Source organism: Chlorocebus sabaeus, chromosome 1, assembly GCF_047675955.1.
Source record: "Chlorocebus sabaeus isolate Y175 chromosome 1, mChlSab1.0.hap1, whole genome shotgun sequence".
Lineage (NCBI taxonomy): Eukaryota > Metazoa > Chordata > Mammalia > Primates > Cercopithecidae > Chlorocebus > Chlorocebus sabaeus.
The window spans coordinates 47,317,514-47,342,941 of record NC_132904.1 but is presented as its reverse complement, the minus strand read 5'-3'; the positions used below and the strand labels follow the sequence as shown (position 1 = coordinate 47,342,941).

Sequence of the window (25,428 nt, the reverse complement as noted above, 5' to 3'; positions counted from 1 at the left end):
GAGCTTTTCCAAATCACAGTCTTCACATACAAAGCCTTGTTGAAAGAGAACAAGGCCTTTTGTAACCCATGTCTGGTCCCTCCATACAAGAAATGGCTCAAGACAAAAGGGAGCCTGGGTGTCTGCCTAGAACTGTTGTTCGACACAACAAAACTGGCTTGTCTCATAGTGCAGGCCAAGTCCTCCACTTTCAACATTGAAAGAGAAGGCAGTGGCTGGGACAGCTCTGGGAAGGTCAGCTCCAGCAGAAGTGGGCAGGAGATGTGCCCCCAGAAAACATATCCTCATCCAGGCCAGATAACCAGTGCACCAGCCCCTTTCCTTCCCTAGGCCACAGCTCCACAGAGTAATAACCCCAATATGAAGCTCCCTGGGGCCAAGAGCGATGGCTGAATTACCCACCCCGGACCAGCCTGAGTGCTGGAACAGGATGCTGAAAATCCCCTGCTGGACCAGACACTACCTCCTTAGTTGCTGGATTTGGGAGTGGTCTAGGGGGTCTTGGGGGAGGGGCTAGAGCAGCAGAGGGGGAATTTGGCAATATCTAAATATTCGAGCCAGCGGTTCCCTGGTACCGGTGTGCGACAGCTGATCTACCACCCTCGGGGTTGAGGCCTGTCCTCTACGTTTTGTGTACAGTGCTTGGGCCAAGCCAGGGCTTGGAGGAGCTGTACAGACTCTAGTGGCCCCCATACATGCTGGTCCCCTGAAGCTCGGTGTCTGCACTGTGGTCAGGAGGAGGCGGGCAGGGCAAGCAGAGCAGCCAGGCCAGGGAGCAAAGCGGGGGCGCGAACCTGCTCTCCCTGCTCGTCCGTGCCTCCATCCGGGTCATCTGTGGGCTCGAGCTCGGGCTCCACTCCCTGATCTACCGGGGAAAAGAGGAGGAAGCTGGTGAACCAAAAGGGACTTGGGAGACCAAGGGGCTGGAGAAGCTTCTCAGGAGTGTGGAGACCTGTGATCAGCTTCCTCCAGGGGAGTTGTGAGGTCAGGGGCAGGGGACAGAGTTCAGGAGCGCAGAGCAAAGGTTTTTTGCTCTGAGCTGGTGTATACAGTGCTTTCAACCTTGGTAGCTTTAGTTTATCTGTCTGTACAAAGGGTTAACAACAGGAAACTCAGATCTGAGGGCAGCGTGAAAACCATTTTATAGGATGTTGGGCTGAAGGCTGGGAAGTGCAGTGAGGAGGATGGGAATATCTGAGAATCGCACACATTTGAGGGCAAGGGGCTGCAATGGGAGAAAGACCCTCCTGCCTCCTACTTATCACCCTTGCCTTAGAGCTCTGGGTCCCCAGGGGATGTCTGAACAGTGTGGGCAGCAGATGGAGGCTGAAGGTCCTGAGGAGGTGGGGACATCCCAAAAGGTAAAAGGGGCACCTGCAGTTGGGAAGACCTGAATTTTGACATAATGTGGAGAGAAGAGCAGACCCTCCATTCCAGTGTTTCCAGCTTGGACTCTGGCCTCCCTAGGACTCTGGAAGGTAGTGTACCAGTTTGCTTGTGAGTTGCTTTTTAATATTTTAAAAGCTTAACAGAACTTGCCCATTGGCCTATGCAAAGGCTGTTAAGTTCTTTGGCTCTTGGCTCAAATTACATTTACCCAACAGTGGAACCCTGATGCTCCCTTACTAACAAGGGCTACTTAATAAAACAGTGGAACACAAATGATTTAATAGTTGGTTAGGAAAATAACCTCAACTTCCAAATCATGGGGTCTCTTGTGGTGGAGGTGAGGGAGATAGTTGATGGGGCCTTGGATAGGGAGAGAAGGTTGGAGATCTCTTAAACATCTCCCTCTTTCAAGAATCCCTCAGCTACTGGATCCTTAGTCAAGGCTGACCTCTCAACTCCCATGTAACCACCTATTGCCTAAGCTAAGGGAAGGTCTGTTAGGAGCCTCCGTGGTGGTGTCCTGGCTTTCAGGGCTTGGCAAAATGTTGGGGGTCTGCTGGATCAGCCATGGGTAGGTGGGCTGCAGCAATTTTAAGAGCCCCCTGGGGCAGGTTGGGGGGCAGTCAATTCCAGGCACATCATTAGGATGAGTGACTTTATTTTCTAGGTAAGGGATGCCCCATGTTCTTTTATTTTAAAAAACTGCAGGGCCCGGGATCAGGCGCGGTGGCTCTTGCCTGTAATTCCAGCACTTTGGGAGGCAGAGATGGGCAGATCACCTGAGGTCGGGAGTTCAAGACCAACCTGACCAACATGGTGAAACCCCCTCTCTACTAAAAATACAAAATTAGCCGGGCATGGTGGCGCATGCCTGTAGTCCCAGCTACTTGGGAGGCTGAGGCAGGAGAATTGCTTGAACCTGGGAAGCAGAGGTTGCAGTGAGCTAAGATCATGCCATTGTACTCCAGCCTGGGCAACAAGAGCGAAACTCCGTCTCAAGAAAAAAAAAAAAAAAAAAGCAGGGCCCACCCCTTGCAGGCATAGACACCTGAGTCAGGTATAACCCATTGCAAACTGGGTCCCTGAGTTGAAGGGTGGTTGGGTAGGAGCTGGCTGGGGCCCAGGCCTGCTAGACCATGCTAGCCCCCAGGGAACAGGGAGTGAGGCAGGAGGTGAGCTGGTTCAGGGACCTCACTGCATTTCCTGCCTTAGATCCAAATGAGAATTAAATTGCTGGCGCATACGGAGACAGATAGAGGCAGCAGCTGTCCCAGCTCAGCAGGCAGGCGGGGGTCATCCATCCTGTGCTTTGTGGAGCTGCCTAGGATTACATTTACCTTGAGCAAATGCAAAATTCTTCGTCTTTTTATTCAAGGAGCTTGATTTGGTTAAAAAGCACTAAATAAATAACCAGCTAGTGAAATGGTTTTTATTTTCTTTTGTTCCTGAGAGGGTGTGTTTGCTGTGAAGCTGAGGCCCAGTTTCTTGGAAGGTACCAAATTGACTAGGATTACTTCCATGAGAAGCAATTAAAATCGATTTCTCTCCTGAAGCTCCTGTTTCACTCATAAGAGCAAATTAGCTGCCCGTCTAAAACAGGGATCATTCATTGGGAGCTTAGCTCTGGCCACATCCTCAACTGATACTGAATGTCATCGGGGAGGCCGATGAGAGGGTGCTTTGTCCTTCGGAGAGGACCAGGAGATGACACTGCCCTGCTGCCAGGAAGAAATGTGTTGGGAGCTGCTTGCCTGCACCAGGGAGGGGTGAAATGGAACCATCCAGATACCCTGCACCTCTTCCTTGGGGCAAATGGCCTGTGTTGGCAGGTTGACATTCCCATAGGTCTCAGATGTGACCTAAAGTTGGGGATGGAGCTGTTGAGACCCCATCACAGCATGCCAAATGACTGCTCCACAGCAGAGATGGGGAACCTGGGCTCTTGAGTCCAGACTTGCCCCTAGCTGGAGGTTCCCAGGTCAGCTGAGCACAATCAGCTGGAGTAAGACCTGTCCTGTGTCAACTATAAGTCAAAACAGCTGGAAGGCAGGAGTAAGGACCCAACCAGCAATCCTGGACTTGTGGTTGTCATGACCTCCGTTTTCCTCTGGCAGTGTGGGCTGCCTCTTAAAGAGGCATCTGGAAACGGGGGTTGAGAAGGTGGTCAGGGAGCAGGTGGTAGAGGCCTAGACTGAAACTGGAGGTGAGGATGTGGGACAGATGAAGAGAGGAGATGGTAAAGAGAATATGAGCTGAGGCTCCAGAATAGCACAGCCGCAGCCCACAGCTGGGTGTCTGGGAGAAGCTTCCTAGTCCTGTTCCTGCCTCCATCCTTGGAGTGGCATGACGGTGGTCCACGTACAGGGATATAGGGGCTGGAGACACTTAGTAAGCTTCTCCCACAGTTATGAATCAACCTTGGACCATCAGAGCCCTTCTCTGATGTGAGCTCCTTCCTCTCTTTTTTGCTGCTGGCTTCACCCCAGTCCCTGTTCAGAACAAAGTAGGAGGAGGACCCGACACCCAAAACACTAGGACGGTAATCCCATGAGCTAGCCCACTTTTGCCATGGCCCTTATTCCCTCTTCAGCAGCCTGACAGCCTGCCCGCATCAGTGTTGTGTGGGACCTGGGAGCTGGGTATGTGGAGCTGGCCTGTGAACAAGCGGAGCAGACAGATCCCTCCTACCTTGATGCTGGGGCAGATGGTCTCTGACCCACAGCTGCCCCTCCATAAAGGAACCGCAGCCCAGAGCACCAAGGGCTATCCACCTGGGGGTGGTGGTGAGGGGAGGGAGGGCCAGCATTTCTGTCTAGTCCCCTTAGCCTCTCCCCCGGCTCATGAAACTTACACTTTGGCTTGCGAAGGGGTACTGGGTGCATCTCAGCAGTGATGGTTTTAGGCAAGAGTAGCTGTTCCTTTGAGCCCCAGTCTTCTTCCCATTGCTTCTTAAACTTCTCTTCCTCCTCCACAATCCTGGAATGAGACCCCCATGCCTGTTACTGGAGTCAGAACCTTCATAGGCCCATCTCTTGCATTTCGGAGAGCCCCAACGAGCCCGGGGGAAGCCCTTGGTTCTAGCTGTGGTGAATCAAGCAAAGTCCCGGAGCTTGTATTCTAAATTGAGTGTGAACCCCACCTTGGCAATTATATGAGGCTATGTTCCAGTTACTATAATATGACAGGCTTTACTACAAATAAAGGAGGACCCACCAGGGGATAGAGAACCAGGTAAACTGGTTCTCGAGGCAGCCTCTGGCTGACCACACTCCCCCGAGCATACTAATGTTCATGCACAGACACGCGTGGGGCCGAGGTACTCACTGTTCCATCTCCTTCCGGTATCTCTCATTTTCCTCTGCTGCCTTCTGGGCAATTTCTTTTCTCCTTCTGAAACACAAATGCAGACTGGCATGTTTGGCCCTATGCAAGAGAAATGAACTCTTCCTTACTGTGAATTCTTGCTTTGAGAAAACTTCGAAATGATTTTTCTCCAGGCTTCCTTCCCAGGAGGCCTGGACAAGCTTTGGTTTTGGGGGACGTTATCTAACAAAGTCTAGGCCCTGTGCTCTTGTATGGTTTTGTCTGGCATGGCTGAGCAGAGATGCTGGGCTGTGGGAGCAGGGAAGCAGATTCACGTGAAGGCCACACTTCGTGCTCCCTCCTCCAAATACTTAGGTAATGTGACCGATGACAGGCGGGGCCTGGACTGACCCCAGGAGCAAAGCAGGGGCTCCTAGCCAGGCGGAATACTCCCAGCTAACTCTGTGATGGGGGAGATGGGGACAGCCTTTCCTCTTTCCTTTTCAAAATACATTGATTGATTGAGACAAAGTCTCACTTTGCACCCAGGAGTTCAGTGGTGCGATCTCGGCTCACTGCAACCTCTGCCTCCCAGGTTCAAATGATTCTCGTGCCTCAGCCTCCTGAGAAGCTGGGATTACAGTCGCATGCCACCATGTCCAGCTAATTTTTTTGTATTTTTAGTAGAGACACGATTTCACCATGTTGGCCAGGCTGGTCTCGAAATCCTGATCTCGAATGATCTGCCGGCCTTGACCTCCCAAAGTGCTGGGATTACAGGGTGTGAGCCACCACGTCTAGCCATGAAATACTTTTAAATGCCTAGAATGTATTTGGGTTTGGATCTTGACAGTAGTTTTTGATTTATGAATTGCTCGCCCCATTTATTCTCTTAGGTCATCATTTCAATCGTCCTGGACAGGGACGAGCTTTATCACTATAGGCAGGGCAGCCCTGTGGGGACTTGCCAGATTGCCTGGGGGTGATCCCAGCTTGGCCACGTGTGACTTTGGACACAAGTGGCTTCACTTCTCTGAGTGTCAGTCTCCACACCTGTAAAATGGGGTTAATACTCTCTACCTCTACCTCCCAGGGCTATTGTGGGAATTAAGAAACATAAACAAGGCCCTAATACAACGCCAGCCTTATAGAGGTACTTGACAAATGTTAGCTAGTAGCTAATCCTAGCTAGCTAGAGCCTACTGCTAGTAGGATGCTTATTTTCCACATTCTTGGAATCTTGGAAGTCAGGGGTCTCTGCTCAGCAAGGAGGAAGGGGCCAAGGATGGATACACTGACCCACGACCAAACTCATGTGATCTGAGGACTGGCCTCCAGGGAGGAGGAGGAAATTAGCTGGGGACACAGCAGGCAGGACACAAGCTAGGTGGGGTTGCATGGTGGGGCAGGGCATCCAGGGCTGGCTGCACTCACTGCCGCTCCATCTCCTGCTGCTCCTGGAGGATCTTGTTGGACTCCATCGCCAGCCGCTTCTGCATGAGAAGCTCCTGCCGCTGCAGCTCACGCTGCCGCGCCTCTGCCAGCCGCTCCCGGTCTGTCATGAACAGCTCCCGGCCCTCGTGGGAGAAGAGAGGCCCTTTGCTCAGCCCCTGGGGATCCCCTGCCACACCCTTGGGGGCCGAGATGCAGGTGGTCTTCTCAGCACCATCAGGCACAGTGGCTCCCGCAATCCCTGACCCAAACTTGTTGCTGGGCAGAAGTCCTCTCCCTCCGTCTGCTCTGTCAGAGGTTCAGGGAAGGAGACCTGCCACCCTGGGAGTGTGTGGCAGAGATCAAAGGTCAGAGGGGCTGGGGATGAGGGTCAAGGGGCTCCCACCAGCTCATTCTGGACTTACAGCCCCAGCTACGATGGAGATGGTCAGGCTGCGGCTACTCTTCAGCACGTTCACAGCCTGTGGGGACAGAAGGACAGTGGATCGAGGCCTGACAGACCAGAGCAGTCCAGGCAGAGAGCACAGAAGGCCCCAGGCTTCAGGGTGGTGGGGGTGAGAAGTGGGGTGTGGAGATGACAAAGGCCAGCAGGTGAAGACCCCCACATCTCACCTCCTTGTGGTCCAGGTTAGAGAAGTCGATGCCATTCACTTCGACAATCTGGTCCCCTGTCTGGTGGGGAAGTGGAAAAAGATTAGTGTGTTTATGCTATCTGTACACTCATTCATCTGCAGGACGGGCTCCCCCAGGGGTTCTGGGTCAGATGCTGGGTCTTCAAGTGGCTGTACCTCAGTTCCTCCTGATGAATGGAGCAGTTGGAAAGCTCTGGTGGAGCTCTGGGAGGGCTTAAAGCTGACCCTGGCACTCCCCTACTTCATAACTACCTTATCAACTATCAAATATTATACCATTACTTGTTCTTTTTTTGGCTAAATTTGATGACACTTGCTTTAGAAATCACAGTTTGTAGATGCGGAAACTTTTGAGCTTCTCATTTAGCAGAGGCTGTGTTGAATCATCATAACAGAATAGCTAACATTCACTGATCACTTACGGTGTGCTTGGCACAGTTCTAGTATACGTATTAATTACTTTAACCCACACAACAACCTTGGAAGAAAGGCTTTATTATCCCCATCTTATAGGTAAGGAAACTGAAGCACAGAGACATGAAGTAACTTGTCCAAAGAAGAGGTTAAGGCTTCCTGCTTTGGGATGAGACCACCTAGGTTTGAATTCCAGTCCTACCATGCTAGGTACACGATTTCAGAAAAATCATATACTTTCTCTGGGTCTCAGTTTCCTCATATGTAAAGTGGGGATAATGGTGGCACTTAATCCTCAGCGTTCTTGTGAAGTGTAAAGGGCGTGGAACAATGTCCAATGCAAGTGGACCCTGAAGGTCCGCTCTTTGATTACCATTATGACATTCCCAAGCTCACCACCAACAACTATCAGAGCTATGGAAGGCTGCAGAAGGGTCAAATGTCCCCACTCTATGAAGCCTTCTCTGCAGGGTGGGTAGGGTTTCTCCTGATCAGTGACCGCCAAAAGAGGGCCATGTGGAAAGGCACCTGCCCCTGTCACCGCGGGATCACAGTCTGACCCAGTTTCCAGTGGGCCCCCACTGGGGCCAGCCCAGTGTCACTCACCTCCAATCCCACCTCAGCGGACAGGGAGCCAGGTTTCACGTGGCTGATGAAGATGCCAGGCTTCTGGATGGGGCCGCTGGAAATGCTGTGGGAGGTGGGAAATGTGTGCTTAGGATACAGGTCACTCATGAACTCAGGACTGAAGGCCCTCAGCTGCCTACCTCTTCAGCCTCTGTCTCCCCGTCCAGCCTGATTTCTACTGCTACCCTGGGCAACAGCCACAGAAAACTCCTTGTAATTCTTCCTACCCAATCTCTCACCTAACATACCTCATATGTTGTTTCTTTTTTCTTTCTAACGCTTTCCTGTCCATTCCTTAAGAACCAAATGCTATCCCTTCTATAAGGTTTTCAGCAGATCCTCTTTTTTAAAAAATTTATTTTTTAGAGACAGGGTCTTGCTCTGTCACCCAGGTTGGAGTGCAGTGGTGTGATCATCGCTCTCCACAGTCTCCAACTCCTGGGCTCAAGCAATCCTCCCACCTCAACCTCTTGACTAGCTGCGACTACAGGTGCACACCGCCATGCCTGGCTCAGATCCCTTATTCTATCCCAAGACCAAGCTATTTGCTCGGTTCTCAGTGCTCCTATGACATTTACGGCAGGGATGGCACATGTACTGTTATTATTCCCTCCTAGATTGGTGGCAGAAATCACTCACTGATCACAGCACTCTTTCCCACAAGCCTGGATATAGCTTTAGAATCCTTTTCAAAGCAGCACTCCAGGGAGCTCTTACTAATTGATTAGAGATGGCACCTATTTGCCATCCCGGACACAGAATGTAGTTCCATTTGAGTCCCTATCACCCTATATTATAACTGTTTATGTGGTTGGCTTCTAGATTAGGCTCTTGTCTCCCAGAAGGGAGGGACTATTTATCACTTATGCTTGGCACAAAACATGGAAAAATTTGAATGAAAGGAAAGAACAGGAATAACTCAAATAATAACAGCTAGTATTTACCAACTGCTTACTATTTAGCAGGTACTAAGCTTGGTACTTAACTTTCTCCACAATCACCCTGTGATGTGGGAATTATTATCGTCAATTTATAGAGGGAGAAACTGAGGCTCCAAGTGGTTAAGTAACTGGCCTAAGGTTCCAGAGCTCTTAAGTGGGAAAGCAGGGCTGGAATTGGGATCTGAGTAATGGTGGAACGTGCACGCTTGAGCCCCGTGTGGCCCAGTGTCTGTTTGGAATTCCCCGTCTGCCTCTTAAGGAAGCCGACAAGGTAATAAGTGATAAGAGAACTGTGACAGAGATGACCAGCTGAACAGGCTCCTTTAGCAGTGACTCAAGGACCTACAAGGTAACATGGTTCTGCCTCTAGGCCTCAATTTCTTCATCCGTAAATTGGGATCTATTAGAGATGCTCCTCGGGCCCTACAGGCCTGTTGTGAAATTCAGAGGGGAAACCAGGCACCAAGAGGTGTCATCACCAAGGCTGGGTGCGGTGCTTCATGCTTCTAATCCCAGCACTTTGGGAGGCTGAGGTGGGAGGATCACTTGAGCCCAGGAATTTGAGACCAGCCTTGGCAACATAACAAAACTCCTTCTCTACAAAAAAATTAAAAGTTAGCTGGGTGTCATGGTGTGTTTCTGTAGACCCAGCTACTCAGGAGGCTGAGGCGGGAGGATTGCTTGAGCTGGGGAGGTTGAGGCTACAGTGAGCTATGATCACGCCATTGCACTCCAGCCCAAGTAACAGAGCCAGACCCTGTCTCTAACAAAAAAATATCATCACCCATGGACAAGTCACACCCCTGGTGGGCAAGGTTTTCTCAGAAGCAGCAGTGGGGAAGAGGAGGGCAATAGGGGCCTGCTGGGGTGCCCTGGCCACGAATGACCCCAGGGCATGCCCACCACCCACCTGCAGCCAAGGCCCCGGGAGCCCACCAGGCTGATGAAGACCTTCTTCTCCTTGTTTTCCCGATTTCCAGGGGAGCCCAGGCTGCCTCGCCCCCCCTGAAAGGGAGATAGAAGCAGAATCTCTGAGTGTCCACATGCGTGCAAGCGGCCTCTTGAGCTCGTGGGATCTGCAGGGCGAGCACTGCTGAACTTACACCAGCCAGATCATCGTTCTGTCCCTAGGGATGTGTCTGCACCAGCCTGGCCTGGCTGAGGGCCACTGCCCCACAGCAGTGTGCTGGCTGCCCTGGGGGCCTGTGTGAAGTCCCTGAGAGTGCATCTCTAGAGCAAGCCCCAGCTTTAGGACTGGCCGCCCATCCTTGAAGATGACCCCACCCAAACCCTATCACAGGAGGTGTGGCCCTTACCCCAGATTCTGACACAAACTGATCCACATACTGCCACTTGAGGGGCTCATCAGGAGAGCTGATGGGAAGGGAAAATAGATGGAAGGGTGGTTAGTGAGAGATGTTTGAGGAACCAGGCCCCAAATCCAGATCCACCATGTCTAGAGCCTCCAGCCTCCACTGGCCCAGGAGCAGGGCTGGCATGGTGAGTGCTGGGCCCCAGGGCTGTACCAGGACCCCGGGCCCACAGGGAAGAGTCGGCCTGCAGAGGAGGGGCCTCTCACCTCTTCACGGGGATCAGGCCAATGTCTGTGGGAGAAAGGCACAGGGGTTAGGACAGCTACTCCACCCTCCCTCCCTCCCACTGTCATGGAGCCCTGTCCTGCTCTAGTCTCACTCACGTCTCACTTTGATGGACACAGTTTTCTTGGTTCGGATGAGGTTGATGACCTCCTCATGGGTACAGGAGGAGATGGAATATCCATTGATCCGGACGATCTCGTCCCCTACCTTGACCACAGAGAGAGGCAGGGAGCACTGGCTGGAGGGAGCATCAGGCAATGGGGCAGACTCACCACCAGATGCTCCCAGGCTGCTATCCGGAAAAGGGAAGGGTGGCCATGCCATCCCCTGGAATAAGCCTTGATCTCAACCAACCCACCCTCCATCAGCCTGGGGGATCCCAGGTTCAGGTGGCATGTCCAAGCAGTCTTGCCGCCCCATTTTACAGATGGAGAAACCAAGACAGAGGTGAGGGGCACAGCAGGTGTGCAGCAGAGCTGGGAGAATATCTCAGAACTCTCTGCACCCTCACCCTGGTGCCCCTTTCACTCCACTGGGGCACCATCAGATTCTGGATTCTATGCAAAGGGTGACCTTTCACTCAACTTTAAGCTATTCTTACCGGGACTTTGTCCCAACCCGCCCCTAGGAAGTTGGCTCCCTTTTTCTGCTAATTGCTACAACACTGTAACTGAGTCAGGGTGGGGACCTTCTGTGACTCCTGACCCAAGCTCACATCACCGAAACACACACACACACACACACACACACACGATTTTTTTTCCCCACCATATGGAAACTTGATGAACATTGTAACTCTGCCGTGGCCCTGACCTCTCAATTCCTATTTTGGGAGCAAGCAAAGAACAGTGGATGAGCACAGGGCTTTGGTATCAGATGTGCTGGGTTCAAATCCCTTCTTTTATTATTATTAGCTATGTGACCTTGAGCAAGTCTCTTGAACTCTCTGAACCTGTTTTCCTCATCTGTAAAATGAGGAATACCAAGGTTGCTGTGAGAATTAAGTGAACTTGTGCATGTAAAGCCAGCTAGTGCCTGGCACACAGTAAGCAGTCAATACATGAGTGTTATCGTTATCATGAGTTAGTCCTGATCCCTGAATACTCAGCTCAGCTCTCTCTTCTCAGGGCTTAGGCCACAGCGGATTGTGAGATGGGGACTCGGCCCTGGGCAGCCAGCCCTGGATACAGCGCCGTGGTGAGGTTGCCCCCTGCTGGACACTGCCGGCTCCTCCAGGCACCCTGGCCCTGGGGATCAATTCTGGAGCTGCTCATTTAATAACCACAGAGCAGGAGGGACTCTCAGATGTCAGCTGAAACTGAGGCCCAAGGAAGTGAGGTTTTGTCCAAGGTCACACAGCCAGTAGCTGCAAAACAGAGACTGGCTCCTGGAGAGGTTCCTGTCTGAGGCCAGTGCAGGTCAGCTGGGGGCTTAACTCAAAACACACATGCTCACCCTTTGGAGACTTGCTGGCATACATGAGGGACGAAAGCTGGACTCCCTGTGGACCGAGGTAGGTAGGGGCTGGGTGGACATACAGCTTCCAAGGAGTCCTCTAGGGTAACTCCTGCCTTCTACAGCACTCCCACAGAGTCACTTTCTCACTGTTCCAAGGAACATTTCCTTCCCACTCTGGGACACAGACCCCAGTCTTCTCAGGGACCTGACAGCAGTGGCCAAGGGCTCAAAATGGCACCAGAGTGGAGGCACACTAAAGAACCCTCTAGGTTTCTGGGAACATCTAATTCAAGGACAGTGGCCAGACTAACTCCTTCCACCTGTTTTTCACGATAACCCTGCAGGTCAGGAATTTGTATCTCTGTTAATCAGATGAGAAAACGGAGACTCAGAGAGGTAAAGTGACTTGCTCAAGGTTGCCCCACTAGTAAACAGTGTCGTGGGGTTTGAAGTCAAGTCTCCCTGATAGACAAGTGGCGTTTCCTAGGTGTCTGGAAGCAGAAAAGAAGGGCACCTGGCCAAGCCTGGCTGCAATTCCCTGCATCCTGCCCTCTCTGGATCCTTGCCACCTGTCAGAGCCCTCAAGTCCCACACAAAGGCAGGCATTACACTGTCCGTGTTATGACAGGGACAACCAAGGCGCACAGAATAATTTTCTAGGCCTGGAATATACAGCAAGTTGTATGGTACAGGCTGCCCTGTGCAAGGCAGAGGACGTAGGTCAAGTTAGGATATTCTTGAAAAAACAAAAAACAAAAAACAAAAAAAACCCTCAAGTATCTCCAGCAGGGGATAAGGGCAGAGGGGTGGATCCCCAGGACTAGGTCCTGTGGGAGGGTCCAAGTCCACCACTGGGGACCCAGCCTCACGGGTCAAATCAGCACAGGTCTTTAGCCCAGCCAGGCTGTATCTGAACCTGCCCTCCCCTGCCTTCCAGCATCTTCTCCCAGCTGCCCTCAGGCATGAGATCTCCTCAGAAACATGAACCCCAGACAGCTCAATGGATGCAGCCATTTTTCCCCAAGCTCCTCTGAGTGAAGTTCCCTGTCTTATTCCTAAAGGGAATTTGCCCAGAACCTCAGTCGGAATGATTCCCACACGGCCCCTGGCTCAGGTTGCAGGATCAACTTTCCTTCCCCTCTTGCCGTGTGTGAAACCCTGTAAAAGGCCCTTTGTGCAAGGGCCACGATGATATAACGATCTGAGGGACAGTGGCACAAAGGAGAGATGAACCCGTCAGCTAGAGAAAGGGCCGATAATTCATAAGCCTGAGAAAGAGCCAGGAAGGTAAAACTCTAGGTCTCATTAAAATACCCCAACGCCCCCAGTCATCGAGGCAGCATTGAGAACTGCTTGTCCTAGGAGAGCTTGCCCTGGAAAAAAGGCGGCCTCAGCTGACGCCAAGAGAGGAGCTCATTATGTGTTTTCTCTGGCTGGGTTTCTGAGCTGGAAAATGTGCCGCAGAGGAAAGAAATAATGAAGGGGCTGAAATTTCAGACACCACCAGCGAGCCGTGAGACAGGGATTTAGAACAAAGCAGTGTCTGTCAGCTCCCTGTTTCCACCCCCTACGCCCCAGTGTCTTGTACCATTAGCCTTTGAGCCCCTTGAAGCCCCAGCTTGGCAGCCCGGATTGGGGTGTTGATAACAAACCTGCTGGAAGCTCTTGGTGACAGTGGGAGGGCCTCCTTTATCTCAACACACAAAAACACGGCCCTGGGCTCAGGTAGGAGTGAGACCTGGAGGTCTGCCCATTTCTGCTCAGGCCCTGAGGTGTGGGGACCCCAAAGGAGAGGCACCTGGGTTGCTGAAGAGAGATTTCTGGGCTTGGCCGTCAGGAGACCCAGTTTCTAATCCTGGCTTTGCCACTTACTGGTCTCTCAGCCTCTATCGATAATTCTGTAAAATGGAGAAGATCCATTCAATGCATATAGCAAGGACTGCTTGTGAGAATGTGACCTGGCACATTCCAGGCATTTCTTAAATCTCCCTCTGTCTGTTCACTTACCAGACTCACAGAATTTGTGTGCCAGGCCCTGCTATAAGCACTTTCTACTATTAATTCATTTACTCATACAACCTGACGAGGTAGACAGTACTATCAGCAACTCATTTTATAGATGAGGAAATTGAGGTACAGGGTTAAGTCCTTCCACCAAGTCACACAGCCTAATGAAGAGAAAAGCCAGAATTGAACCCGGCTAGCCCTGCTTCAGAGTCTGTGCTCTTTGGCATCACACTGCACCAGGCTTTCTTTCTCCCTGCTGGTAAAAGGCAACATGTCCAAAACTTCATGTGCCGGCGTCACTATGTTCCTCTCTTGGGGAGTAGGGGAAGTGGGGAGAAGTGCAGCGGCAGCAGCTGGAAGGAGGCAGCAGCCAGGTTCCCAGCTTCACTCAAGAAAACAGGCAATTTCCTGCGGCCTGATTTCTATGAGTCTAAGAACACCGGTCAGGATGCGCCAGCGTCTTCCTCACCCAAAGGCTCGGAAAAGTGTGTGACCACATTATGCCACACAGCCTAGTGGATGAGTGAGGGGGAGGCAGGAGGTCTGAGGCCCTCGCTCCCCCTCCCTCTGGACTCTGCTTGCTCACCTGGAGCCCGACACTGTCTGCCTGACCGCCTTTGATGAGGTGGGAGATGAAGAGCCCACAGCCAAACTCCAGGCCACCACGCACGCTCAAGCCAAGGCCTTCGGGGTGCAGACGGTCCAGACGCACCTCCTTCAGCTTCCTGCCACACAGGAGAGGTCGGTGATGGTGCAGCCTGGCTGCCAGCACTGCCCCGCCCACTAGCGAGGAACTCTGTCCATCCCAGGGTGACCTCTCCACCCCCTGCCTCCAGCCTGGTGGCTTCCGCTGCACCTGGAGCGCCGGGGGGTCAGCTGATCATATTCCACCTGGTGCTTCAGTGGGATCAGGGGCCGAATGGCATCAAACAGAGGCAGGCGGCTGGGTTCATTGATGACCAGCTTCAGGTCTCCCACGAGCACAGCCACGTCCATGGTCCTGTGGAGATGCCGGGAATGCCTGGAGCCTCACCCCTAGCCATGACCTCAGGGACCCAGGGATTCCAAGAGGAAGCCATTTCAGCCACTGGGCCCAGGCTTAGGAATAGAGGAGACCACTCCTGAAAAGCCCAGAGCCCTTCACACTGGGCCAGTGCCTGAGAAGGCTTTGTTCTCTCATAAAAATGCCCCAGGAAACCAGCCCGCTAGGGATTGTTGACCCATTTTGCAGATGAAATGAAGCCAGGATTTCAAACTCAGCATGCCTATCTCTGATGTTGGGATCTTTCCAGAGGGGAAAGCTCTGTGTGAGATGCTAAGGACTCCTCACATACTCATCTCCACTTGTATCTACTGCTAAGCTCTATCAGTTTCACCTCACCACAGTTCACGTGCCTCCTCCCTCACGCTGTTCAGACCTTCAACTCCAGCTGCCTGCCCACATACTCACTGTCATTTCATCTTTTCTCAGTGTAAGGCAGTCCCTGGCTTAAAACCCTTTGATGGCTCCTTACTGCCCAGAGGACAAAGCCCACTCTTTTCAGCATGCTCAGGGCCCTCCATGACCTGTCCCGTGGAGCTTCTCCAGGCTTGTGGCTATTTACGATCTCTGTGTCCTCCCAAGTCCTACTCCCCCAGATTACTTATCCCCATTCACACCCTTGCTTTCATGCCTCCACACTTCGGCTAATGCTGATCCCTCATTCTGGAATGCCCTTCTCTGATATTCCACCTACCCAAATCTTTTTCTTTTATTATTTTTTTGAGACAGGGTCTTGCTGTCTTGCCCAGGCTGGAGTGCAGTGATGCGATCATGGCTCACTGCAGCCTTGACCTCCTGGGTTCAGGTGATCTTCCCACCTCAGCCTCCTAAGTAGCTGGGACTACAGGCACGCACCACCATACCCAGCTAATTTTTTGTATTTTTTTGTAGAGATGGGATTTTACCATGTTGCCCAGGCTGGTCTCTAATTCCTGGGCTCAAGTAATCCTCCTGCCTCAGCTTCCCAAAGTTCTGGGATTACAAGCATGAGCCACCGTGCCTGGCCCCAAATCTTTCTTATCCTTCAAAGCCTTGCTCAAGCCTTCCTGGTCCTTTCTCTTCCCTCTCAGTTGGAAAGGAAAACTCCTTTCTTCACATTTCTGCTTTTACCTCTACTTAGCAGTTATTTGATATAATTTACATTAGAGTTCTTTGTATTTGTAGTGTATATTCATCTCCCCTCACCAGACCACAAGTTACTCAAGGAAAGAAAGAGGATCTAATTCATTTCCAGATTTTGCATAGTGCCCAGCAGTGGCAGGAGCTTATAAAGTATACAAAATGAATCAAAAAGCAAGTGGGTGATCAGAGACATCTGATGCAAGGGCTGTGGCCAGTTGGCATTTCTTGTTCTGTTCCAACAATCACTCTCTATTGAATCTATCTGGCTACTAGACAGCCTACTCCATCAGACTGTAAGCAACCTGAGAACAGAGACCAAACTGTCTTGCTCACAAGTATACCCCAGCCCCTAGTACAAAGCCAAGTACAAAGTACTTGTGTAAATAGTTGCTGAAATGAGTGAATGCTACATCCATTTGATTTCCAGGAGCAGTCAGCATCCACCCTCTGAGCTCCTCTGTCTCAGAATAACCCATCCCAGGACTCCCTGAAGACAGAGGAACCCGAGTGGTCCACAGGAGCTGGACCCAGCACACTTACTGGTGGTACATTCGCAGCACATCATAGAGATAGTCCTTCTCTGCATCATTTTCAATCAGAAAATCCACCTGGAAAATCCAATAGGAGAATCACAGTTCCAGGCTCAGCACCCTCCATAGCAGACCCCGGGGAGGAGAGGTCATCCCCAGCGGCCTCCCCAGCATCTTTTCAGGGCTGGAGTTGTGAGGAGAGGAGAGAAGCCACAGGCCAGACTGCCCCTCTGACCCCAATGCATCAGACCTATGCAGACCACCCCAACGTGGCCACAGGAGTACTGCTGCCCCTCCAGATGTGGCCAGGCACCCCTCGTCCCCAGGTGGGGCAATATGTGCACACACGGGGATGCACACACATATGTACATATGTGAATCCCCATGTGACACGACACGCTGCCATGGCAGTGCTGCTGCTCACCCCCATGGCTGTGTCATCCGTGGCCAGAAGAAGCCCACTGTCTTACCTGATGGTGGCTGTAGTGCCGGATAAATGCTTTCAGGAAGGATTTGGGCCACTCGCTCAGATAGCACATGCCACCTGCCAGAAGCCCCTTACCACCAAATTCTTCTGTAACATCAATGCCAGGGGACCTTCACTCTGTCTTGTCCTGACCTTAGCTGGGTTGCCCTGAGTTCTGTCCACTAGTCAGTTTCCTGGCCACTCCTTCCCCCTCCCCAGGCCCCTGCACAAGCCCTGCAGGGGGAGTCAGGTTACATCATTTCAACTTTGTTGACGTCAATGGCTGGGACTCTAAGGTCAGGTTCAGGAGTTGTGTCATTAGCACTTCCATCCCAGTGGGAGGCCCTGAATTCCACTCCCTGAGTTACATCAGTGTGAATCTCTACCCTGTATCTTTGGGTCTCTCTTCAGCCCCAGAATGGGTAACAGAGCAAGATGGAAGCTTGAGGGATCACTGGGTCCCTCTCTCCTCCAGCCTCCGGGCCCAGGGCCTCAGCCCTTCATAGAGAGGCTGCTGCTGGAAGTTGCATGCTCTCCACTGACTGGTCCTCAGAAGAGGGCCAGAGCAGCATTACCTCTTTCTGTGGGTATCCCAAGGGTTCTGGAAGACCAGGGCAGTCTGTCTGTCCCACCACAGACGGGACATGCTGGGCCTGGCCCTTGGGATTTCTGGCCTGAACAGGGGCTACAGAATGCAAATTTCTGGCCTGGATCTGGCAGTACTTCCTTCCCTATAAAATCAGGCTGAGCATTTCATTAAAGGTGAGAATAACTTAGGAGGCTTGACTCACAGCTTGGGTTTCAGTTGCTACAGAAGTTCAGCCCACCTGCTCCAAAAGGGCACCCTTGCTTTCTCCCTACCTCAGTGCAAGGAGTTCCCAGCTAGGGCTAGACGCGGTGGCTCACGCCTATAATCCCAGCACTTTGGAAGGCCAAGGTGGGTGGATCACCTGAGGTCAAGAGTTTGAGACCAGCCTGGCTAACATGGTGAAACCCTGTCTCTATTAACAAAAATTAGCTGGGCATGGTGGTGTGCCCCTGTTAATCCCAGCTACTTGGGAGGCCGAGGCAGGAGAATCACTTGAACTCGGGAGGCAGAGATTGCAGTGAGCCAAGATCGCGCCACTGCACTCCAGCCTGGGTGAGCGAAACTCTGTCTCAAAAAAAAAAAAAAAAAAAAAAAAGGAGCTCCCAGCTAGTTGACAGGAGATAGAAGCATCTGCTTGAGTGGGTGGTACTAAATCTTAGGGTGGGAGGCTGGCCTCTCGCATGCACCACCTCTGAAAGCCCATCTCTCTACATAGCATGGATTCTCTCACCCACTCTGCTCAGGCCTGTGGGGTGGGGGTGCCTCCCTGAGACAGGCCTGGGCTGCCCACACTGGACTGTGATGGAGGAGTCTGAACACTCCTAGCAGCAGGGGCCAGAAATATCTTTATAAATTAAATCATGTCGCTTGCTTGTTCAATAGTTTCTTGTATCCCAAACCAAACCTAAATCCAAACTCCTTACCTTGACTTATCAAAGCCCAATCTCCTTTCCTACCAGTCTTCCTGGCTACAAAGGCTTCCTTTCAGTTCTTTCCACAGGCCGAATGCTCTCCAGCCTCAGGGCCTTGGCGTGTGCTGTTCCCTTTGCCTAGATTGCTTCCCCCACTTCCCTGCCTGGCTGCCTCCTTTCCAGAGAGGTCTTCCCTGCTCACCTACCCGGACAGAACCCACTCCTGCACCCCGGAGATGTTCCAATTCCATCAAAGATCGATGGCGATTTGTAATTTAAGGTTTATTTTCTCTGTGAATTGTTTTCTCTGTCTCCTTTGCTGGACAGAAAAATCCCATGAGGAGAAAGATGAGGTCTATTTTGTTATAAATTCCTCGTGCCTAACACATAGTAAGCACTCAATAAAGAAGTATTGAATGAATTTCTCTGCCTGCCTCCTGGTGTGCCCACATGGCTCAGGTGGGAGGGAGGTAACCATGGGAACAGCAGGGGAAGGGAAACGATGTTGCCCCATAATCCCCCATGCGGTGGCACCAGGAGCTTTTCATGGGCTTTATTCCATTTGTTTATCACATTGGGGCCAATATTCTCACATCATGTTGCAGTTGAGGAAACTGAGGATCAGAGACGTTAAGTCAACTCACCCAGTGTCCCACAGCTAATAAGCAGAGCCGGGATGTGAACCCAAGTCTGACTCCAAAGCCCATGTTCTTTCTTTCTAAACTAGTTACACAGGAGATCCTGCAAAGGGAGGGATCACTCTCCACCCAGAAATATCTTAGAGAGACTCAGAGAGAACAGCACTGCTTTGTTCTCTGACCACACCTGAATGAAAACACACACTCGCACCTCACTCTTCAGGCATTAAAAGGCACCAAGAAAGAAAACTGAGAAAGATGGAAGTTTCTCTAAAGCCTGAACGTGCAGTAACAATACCACCATTACTTAAATTACTTTTTCTTTGTAATCTTCCCTGTGGTCCAAATCAAATTACTTTTCCAATATTAAAAAATTATATAATATCCTCTCTTCTGGAATTCTGCCTAGCACCAACCCGAGGATCAGCTTTGCAGAGCCCCTGCTCTAGGGTGCTTTGTACCATTCTCCCAGTACCCTGCGCCCAGGTACATACAAAGCACCAGGCACGCAGTAGGTCGGTCTCCCACACTCCTTTCTTCCTTCCTTCCAAACATGTTCTTCATTTCCCTGTGGAACCCAGAACCATGTCATGCACACAGGTGCACGGTGCCCAGTGGCGTCTGTTGATGAAACGTGAACTCTATTTGCTCTAGTCTAGAGCCTTTTTTCTGACCTTTTGGCCCAGGCCTGGGTCACCACCTTTCCATTGGTCCTCAGCACATACATTCTGAGTCTGCCTCCCCTTAGTTCACTTCCAATTCATCACAAAATGTATATCCCAGCAATTCTATCTATCCACAATGGATGGCTTCCCTCCTCTCATGCGAACCCTGCCTTCATTTCAGATGAGGCCCAAGTCCCCTCTTCTAGAGTCCAGAGCTTCCTCACCTGCCTCCCAGCCTAAGGCTCTTCCTGTCTGGCTCACTTATCCCAGCCAGCCTCTCCCTACTGACTGTCCACTGCCTGAGGAACTTTACGTGTATTATCTTTAATCTCCTAACAACCCTCTGAGGTGAACGTTATCATCCCCATTTTACAGATGAGGAAATAGAGGCTCAGAGAAGTGACAGAACTGAGACTCCAACCTACGCCTGCTGGCTCCAAAACCTCTGCTGTTTTTCAGACTACCACATGGTATCCATTTACCAAATATAACTCCTTTGTTTTGCACTTGTCCATTACACATGTATTGAACACCTACTACGGGAAAGACACCAGTTTTCTTTCTCCGACTAGATTTAGAAAGCCTTTCCTTTTCTCGGATCCCTCTTGATATTGAGCACAGAAGCCCTAAAGGAGCTCACCATCTACAAATAGCTGTTGGGGATCCCTATTATCATCCCTGCTCCCCCGACCCCTGCCGCAGGCCCTGCCTAGATGAGCATTCGAAGACTGATGTTCCTCTGGCACTGTGCTATCGGTCTGTATGGGAGGAGGGGACAGGGAGCTTCTCCACCCTCATAATCTTCAGGCCGCTTGTCTAGGATATTGGAGGCAAAAGCTGGGTTTGGCCATGTGGTGCCCTCCAGTCTCATCCCCCAGTATTCCCCCATATGGACTGACGCTTCAGGATAGCTGCAGAGGGGAACCATGGGACATTTAACTCAGGCAAATTCAACTTTAGGTATGCACCCAGCCAAACAGGGAGAAAGAGAGTCAGAACAAATTAAATAATGCATGTTGTTCCACTTGATGAAGTCTCCTTGGGCTGTAGTGGGGATTAAATGAGTGAGTAAATGTAAAGTATGTATAACAATGCCTGGGACATTTCAAGGTCTCCAAAATGTGTGCTAGATCTTTTCCTTTCATGCCTCCAGCCATCTCTATCTTGCCCTTTGTCCAGGGGGCTCTGTCTGGGCTCCCCTCCCCTCTGGTTTCCTGCTTTGTTCAGCCATCAGGAGGTACAAGCAGGAGATGAGAGGAACGGGGAGACAGGAACTGAGGCTCTTAGTCCCTGGGGGCTGGCTGCTGGGCCACAGTTAGGCAGGTTCCTCCGCCCAAGGCTGCAGCTCCTGTCTGGGTCTCTCTGGCAGTCCTGGTTCTCACCTGTTCTGGTAACCTTCCCTCTCTTGGCCCTTTCAGGGGTGCTGGCCTCCTGGATCTGGCCCCAGGGTGCAGCCTGTTGGGTCATTTAACCCTGCCCTTTTCTGCAGAAACTCTTCATAAAGATTTCTTGGCTTCCCCCTTGGACGAGCCACCTGCTCCCTGCTGCCACCCTGGTTAACCATTAACAGTGGTGGTACTAGCAGTATTTCTTTTCTGTGGACTCCTCCTCTACCTTTAAGATTCACTTCAAATGTCACCTCTTCTTGGTCAAGTCTTTCTTTAGGTTCCCCCACAAAGCTGGCCACATCTTTCTCTGTGCACACAAACAACTCTTTGTCCCCATGGGACTCACTAAGCTGTGCTGAACTTTCTCCTTTTACCCCCCTGTCTCCCCACAAGCCTGTGTGTGGCCCAGACGCAGGCCTGGGTTGTGAGTGTGGTGGTGGAGCCAAAGAACCCCTTCCCCAACTGGGTCTGCACCACTCTGTGCCTCAGTTTCCTTATCTGTAAAATGGGCACAAACATCTCTTTTTAAAATGGGATTTAATCACTAAGAGAGACTAATAATTGTTTTTTAGTATTAATTTAATGAGTTAATAATTATGAAGAGTTTAGAACAGTGCCTGGCAAGTAGTAAGTCCTGTGTTTGTTACATAAAACCAAGTGAGAATAAGTGGATATAAATTCCATATCCACAGCAGTGGGTAGCTAGTGGCCCTCTGTAGATGTTAGTGGGATGAATAGATCCAGCCACACTTCTTCCCAGGCCTTCAGAGTGTGCATCCCAGTGGTACCAGGCTTTATTTAACTCTTGTTTTCTTATTATCCATCTTCTCTTCTCTTCTCTTCTCTTCTCTTCTCTTCTCTTCTCTTCTCTTCCTTTCTCTCTCTCTCTTTTCTTTTTCTTTTCTTTCCTTTTTTTTTTTTTTTTTGAGACCAGGTCTCACTCTGTCACCCAAGCTGGAGTGCAGTGGTGTGACCACAGCTCACTGAAATCTCAGCCTCCAGACTCAATTGATTCTCCTGCTTCAGCCCCTCAAGTAGCTGGGACTACAGGTGCACAACACCACACTTAGTCAAATTTTGTATTTTTTGTAGAGATGGGGTATGGCTATGTTACCCATGCTGGTCTCAAACTCCTGGGTTCAAGTAATCCTCCCACCTCAGCCTCCCAAAATGCTGGGATTATAGGTGTGAGCCACTGCACCTGACTTCTTTTCTTTTTCTGGAACCACTTCATTGAGGTATGCCTGACATGGAAAATGCTGTATATATTTAGTGTATACAACCTGATGAGTTTGGGGATAGACGTGCACGTGTGAAAGCATCACCACCATCAAGGCCATAAACAGTGCCCTTCATCTTTTCAGAGGCTCTTGACCTGTCAGCTAGTTTGTAGTATTTTGCCCAGTGCCTGGCACAGCAATCATGCCCTGCTTCTTCTTGTTCTCCTTCCTCACTTGCTGCTCCTTCTCCTCCAAAAGTTGTGGTGCCCCAGGCTCTGTCCTGGGTCTCCTCTCCATCTGCACCATCTCTCTAAGTGAACTCATCCGTCTCAGGGGTTTAAATACCACTTACACCCCCAAGGACCTAGTGATGTTTATCTCCAGGCCAGACCTACAGCCTTCTCAGTCACCTCTAGTAGGTGTCTCAAACTTACAGCATTCAAAGTGGAATGTTAGGTTTCCACCACCTCCTGCTCTGTCTCCACCAACCTGCTGCTTCTCCCCCAAATGTGAATTCACCCCTGATGCCTCTCTTTCTACACTCACAGCCAGTCCATCAGCAAAAACACGTGTCCTGAATCTGACCCATTCTCACCCGAGTCCGAGCCCCTGCCTCTGGCCTGGGGTCCTGCAGGAGCCTCCTGACTGAGGTCCCCCTTCTACTCTTGGGCCCCTCAGTGGATTCTCTACAGAGCAGCCAGAACAATTCCTTTTAAATGTAAATCATTCACACTATAAGAAAATCCCAACCTAACCATGGCCTATCAGGCCCCTATCACCCCTCTGACCCATTTCTCACCATTCTCTACAAATGATTCCTCTGGGACACGCTGTCCTACTTGCTGTTCCATACAGGCAGGCATCTGCTGGCCTCGGCGCCTTCGCACTTGCTGCTTCCACTTTGGGGAACGCTCTTCTACATGTATCCCCGTGGCTCCTCTCCTCACTTATTCCAGGTCTCTGCTCAGACGTCACCTCTTGAGAGAGGCCTTCCTGACTGCCCACCTTGTTACTTACTATCTCTCTCCCCATCTTAGTTTATTTCTTCATATAATTTATCACTACCTGGCATTACACGATACTTTTGTCGATTTCCTTTTAACTGTCTGTCCTCCCCACTAGAATGTACTGTCTAAGAGAGCAAGGGCATTATTTTGTTTTTCGATGCTTAGAGTACTGCCTGGCATATATTGAGAACTCAGTCAATATTTATTGCCTATGTGAATGAATGAATGATTAGTAAATTCCTAGAGAGTGGTGGCTGTTTCTGATCTTCTTATTCATCCCACCAGGTCGTCCAATGCCTGGCCTCAGGCAGAGTACACAGCTGTGCTCATAAATGCGTGACTGCTGAAGAGGCAATAAATACTTTTAAGCAAATGAGTAACCAAGTTCCTGCCATGTGCTGGTGCTGCGAACAGAGGAGCAGTCTCCTTTTGAAAGCTGCTTCTCTGAGGGAGAAAACAGTCTCTGACCAAGCCCTGCTCCCCCAAATCCTGGCCCAAGGTTGCTACTAGTTACTGGAAGGGCATGCAAGTGCTCCTGGCAACCTTGGGGTAACTTCACAAATCAAAAGGAGTCGATGCCTGGAGTCTGTTGGCTCACACTGGACACTCTGCAGGTATCAGTTGGAAACAGTGTGGTTACTGTGGGCCCAGAGCAGCCAGTACTTTAATTGCTAGTTAGTCTTGTCTGTCTTGTGAGGTAAGTACCACAAACTCCATCTCACAGCTGAAGAAACTAAAACTCAGGGAGAGTGGGTGGCTTGGCCAAGGTCTTCCTGACAGTAACAGGGCTAAGATATGGTCCCAGTTCTGCTAACTCCAGATAATAAACAACAGTGGACATTTGTTGAGGGCTCCCTAAGTGCTAGGGTCTGTTTAAGCTCCCCACACACATGTAGATCTCATTCAACATTCATGATAACCTTATTAGTTAAATATTGTTATCTCTTTTCACAAATAAGAGCACTGAGGCACAGAGAGATTAAGTGAGTTGCTCAAGGTCACACAGCATTTTCCATTATAACACACTACCTTAAATATTACCTCCAACAACCAAGGATTTAGATCATAAACTATTTCCTCCAAAACACTAAGAAAGGTACCCCTACAAAGCAAACAACAGCAAGCTGTAAATTTCTCCCAGCATATCTGAGTGCCTCCTCTGTATCCCCTGCTGCTTCATCCTCTCTCCCAGTTCCTGGATGATCCCCAACCTGGGAGGGGAAGGCTGTGGCTGTCTCCAAGGCAGCAAGGCACAAAGTCCAGCCTGGGCCTTGCCTAGCACATGGCGCCTGCCCTGCCGGCACACAGGGATATTAATAAGTAATGACTCTTGTGATGAGGAAGAGTAGGGCAGAGGAAACGTGGAGGTCGGAGGCCCTTTGAAGCCTATGGGACCTGGGGAAGAGGAACAGGGCAAACCCAGGGTCTGCATCAGACACCAGAGACCCAGGAGACGATTCTTGCAAAAGAGACAGAGTAGGTACCCCACAGAGTGAAGGCAGAAGACCTGACATTATTTCAGGCCAGGGGCAGGAAAGTGAAATTCAACCCTGAGTCTTGGGTTGGGGGACGGAAGGTTGAGCTCCTTCAAACTGGGTTGCCTGAAATCTACACTCACAAAATGTCCTTAGCGGCTGAAATTTCTTCCGACATGTCTCTTTGCAACGGGATGTACCAGTAAATGCTGTCTCAAGCTCCCCTTGGCATTCGCCGGCCCCTAAATTCCTACTGAACTTCCAGCTATCGCCCACCCCTGGGAGCAGGACCAGGGATGCCCAAGACCTTGTTTTCAGGAGCCTCCTGCCAGTTTGAGCTGTCCCTTTGTGCCCCTACAAAAGCTTGGCCCCAACAGGCAGCACCCAGACATGGGTAATTACCAGAGTAGGGTCTGCTTCCCACCTACACCACCAGCAATTTGAGGGCACAGACTGGGTATCACCGAGAGGATGCTCAAAACATGCTTATTAAATGAATAATTGACCCTGGGCCCCTGGCCCCAAGCCCCTGCGGCCCCTACACTGGCTGGCTC

General features: G+C 50.9%; 1 protein-coding gene across 4 annotated transcripts in view; it reads right to left on the bottom strand.

Annotated features, from left to right (window-relative positions):
• The window catches only part of USH1C (USH1 protein network component harmonin), a 50,643-nt gene that overhangs the window by 23,368 nt on the left and 1,847 nt on the right, over positions 1-25,428 (bottom strand). For 2 of the 4 annotated variants that reach the window (XM_037999619.2, XM_008005347.3), the window contains exons 2-15: positions 16,526-16,593; positions 14,678-14,821; positions 14,408-14,546; positions 10,455-10,563; positions 10,338-10,362; positions 10,075-10,132; positions 9,669-9,763; positions 7,797-7,881; positions 6,757-6,816; positions 6,549-6,605; positions 6,127-6,269; positions 4,714-4,779; positions 4,241-4,365; positions 795-865 (exon numbers count right to left, since the gene is read on the bottom strand). In XM_037999619.2, coding sequence (XP_037855547.2) covers positions 795-865; positions 4,241-4,365; positions 4,714-4,779; positions 6,127-6,269; positions 6,549-6,605; positions 6,757-6,816; positions 7,797-7,881; positions 9,669-9,763; positions 10,075-10,132; positions 10,338-10,362; positions 10,455-10,563; positions 14,408-14,546; positions 14,678-14,821; positions 16,526-16,593 — 1,245 coding nt within the window. Of the gene's footprint in view, positions 1-794; positions 866-4,240; positions 4,366-4,713; positions 4,780-6,126; positions 6,270-6,548; positions 6,606-6,756; positions 6,817-7,796; positions 7,882-9,668; positions 9,764-10,074; positions 10,133-10,337; positions 10,363-10,454; positions 10,564-14,407; positions 14,547-14,677; positions 14,822-16,525; positions 16,594-16,985; positions 17,540-25,428 lie in introns of those variants that run through there. The other 2 variants (XM_073017924.1, XM_008005356.3) reach the window with 2 other exon arrangements.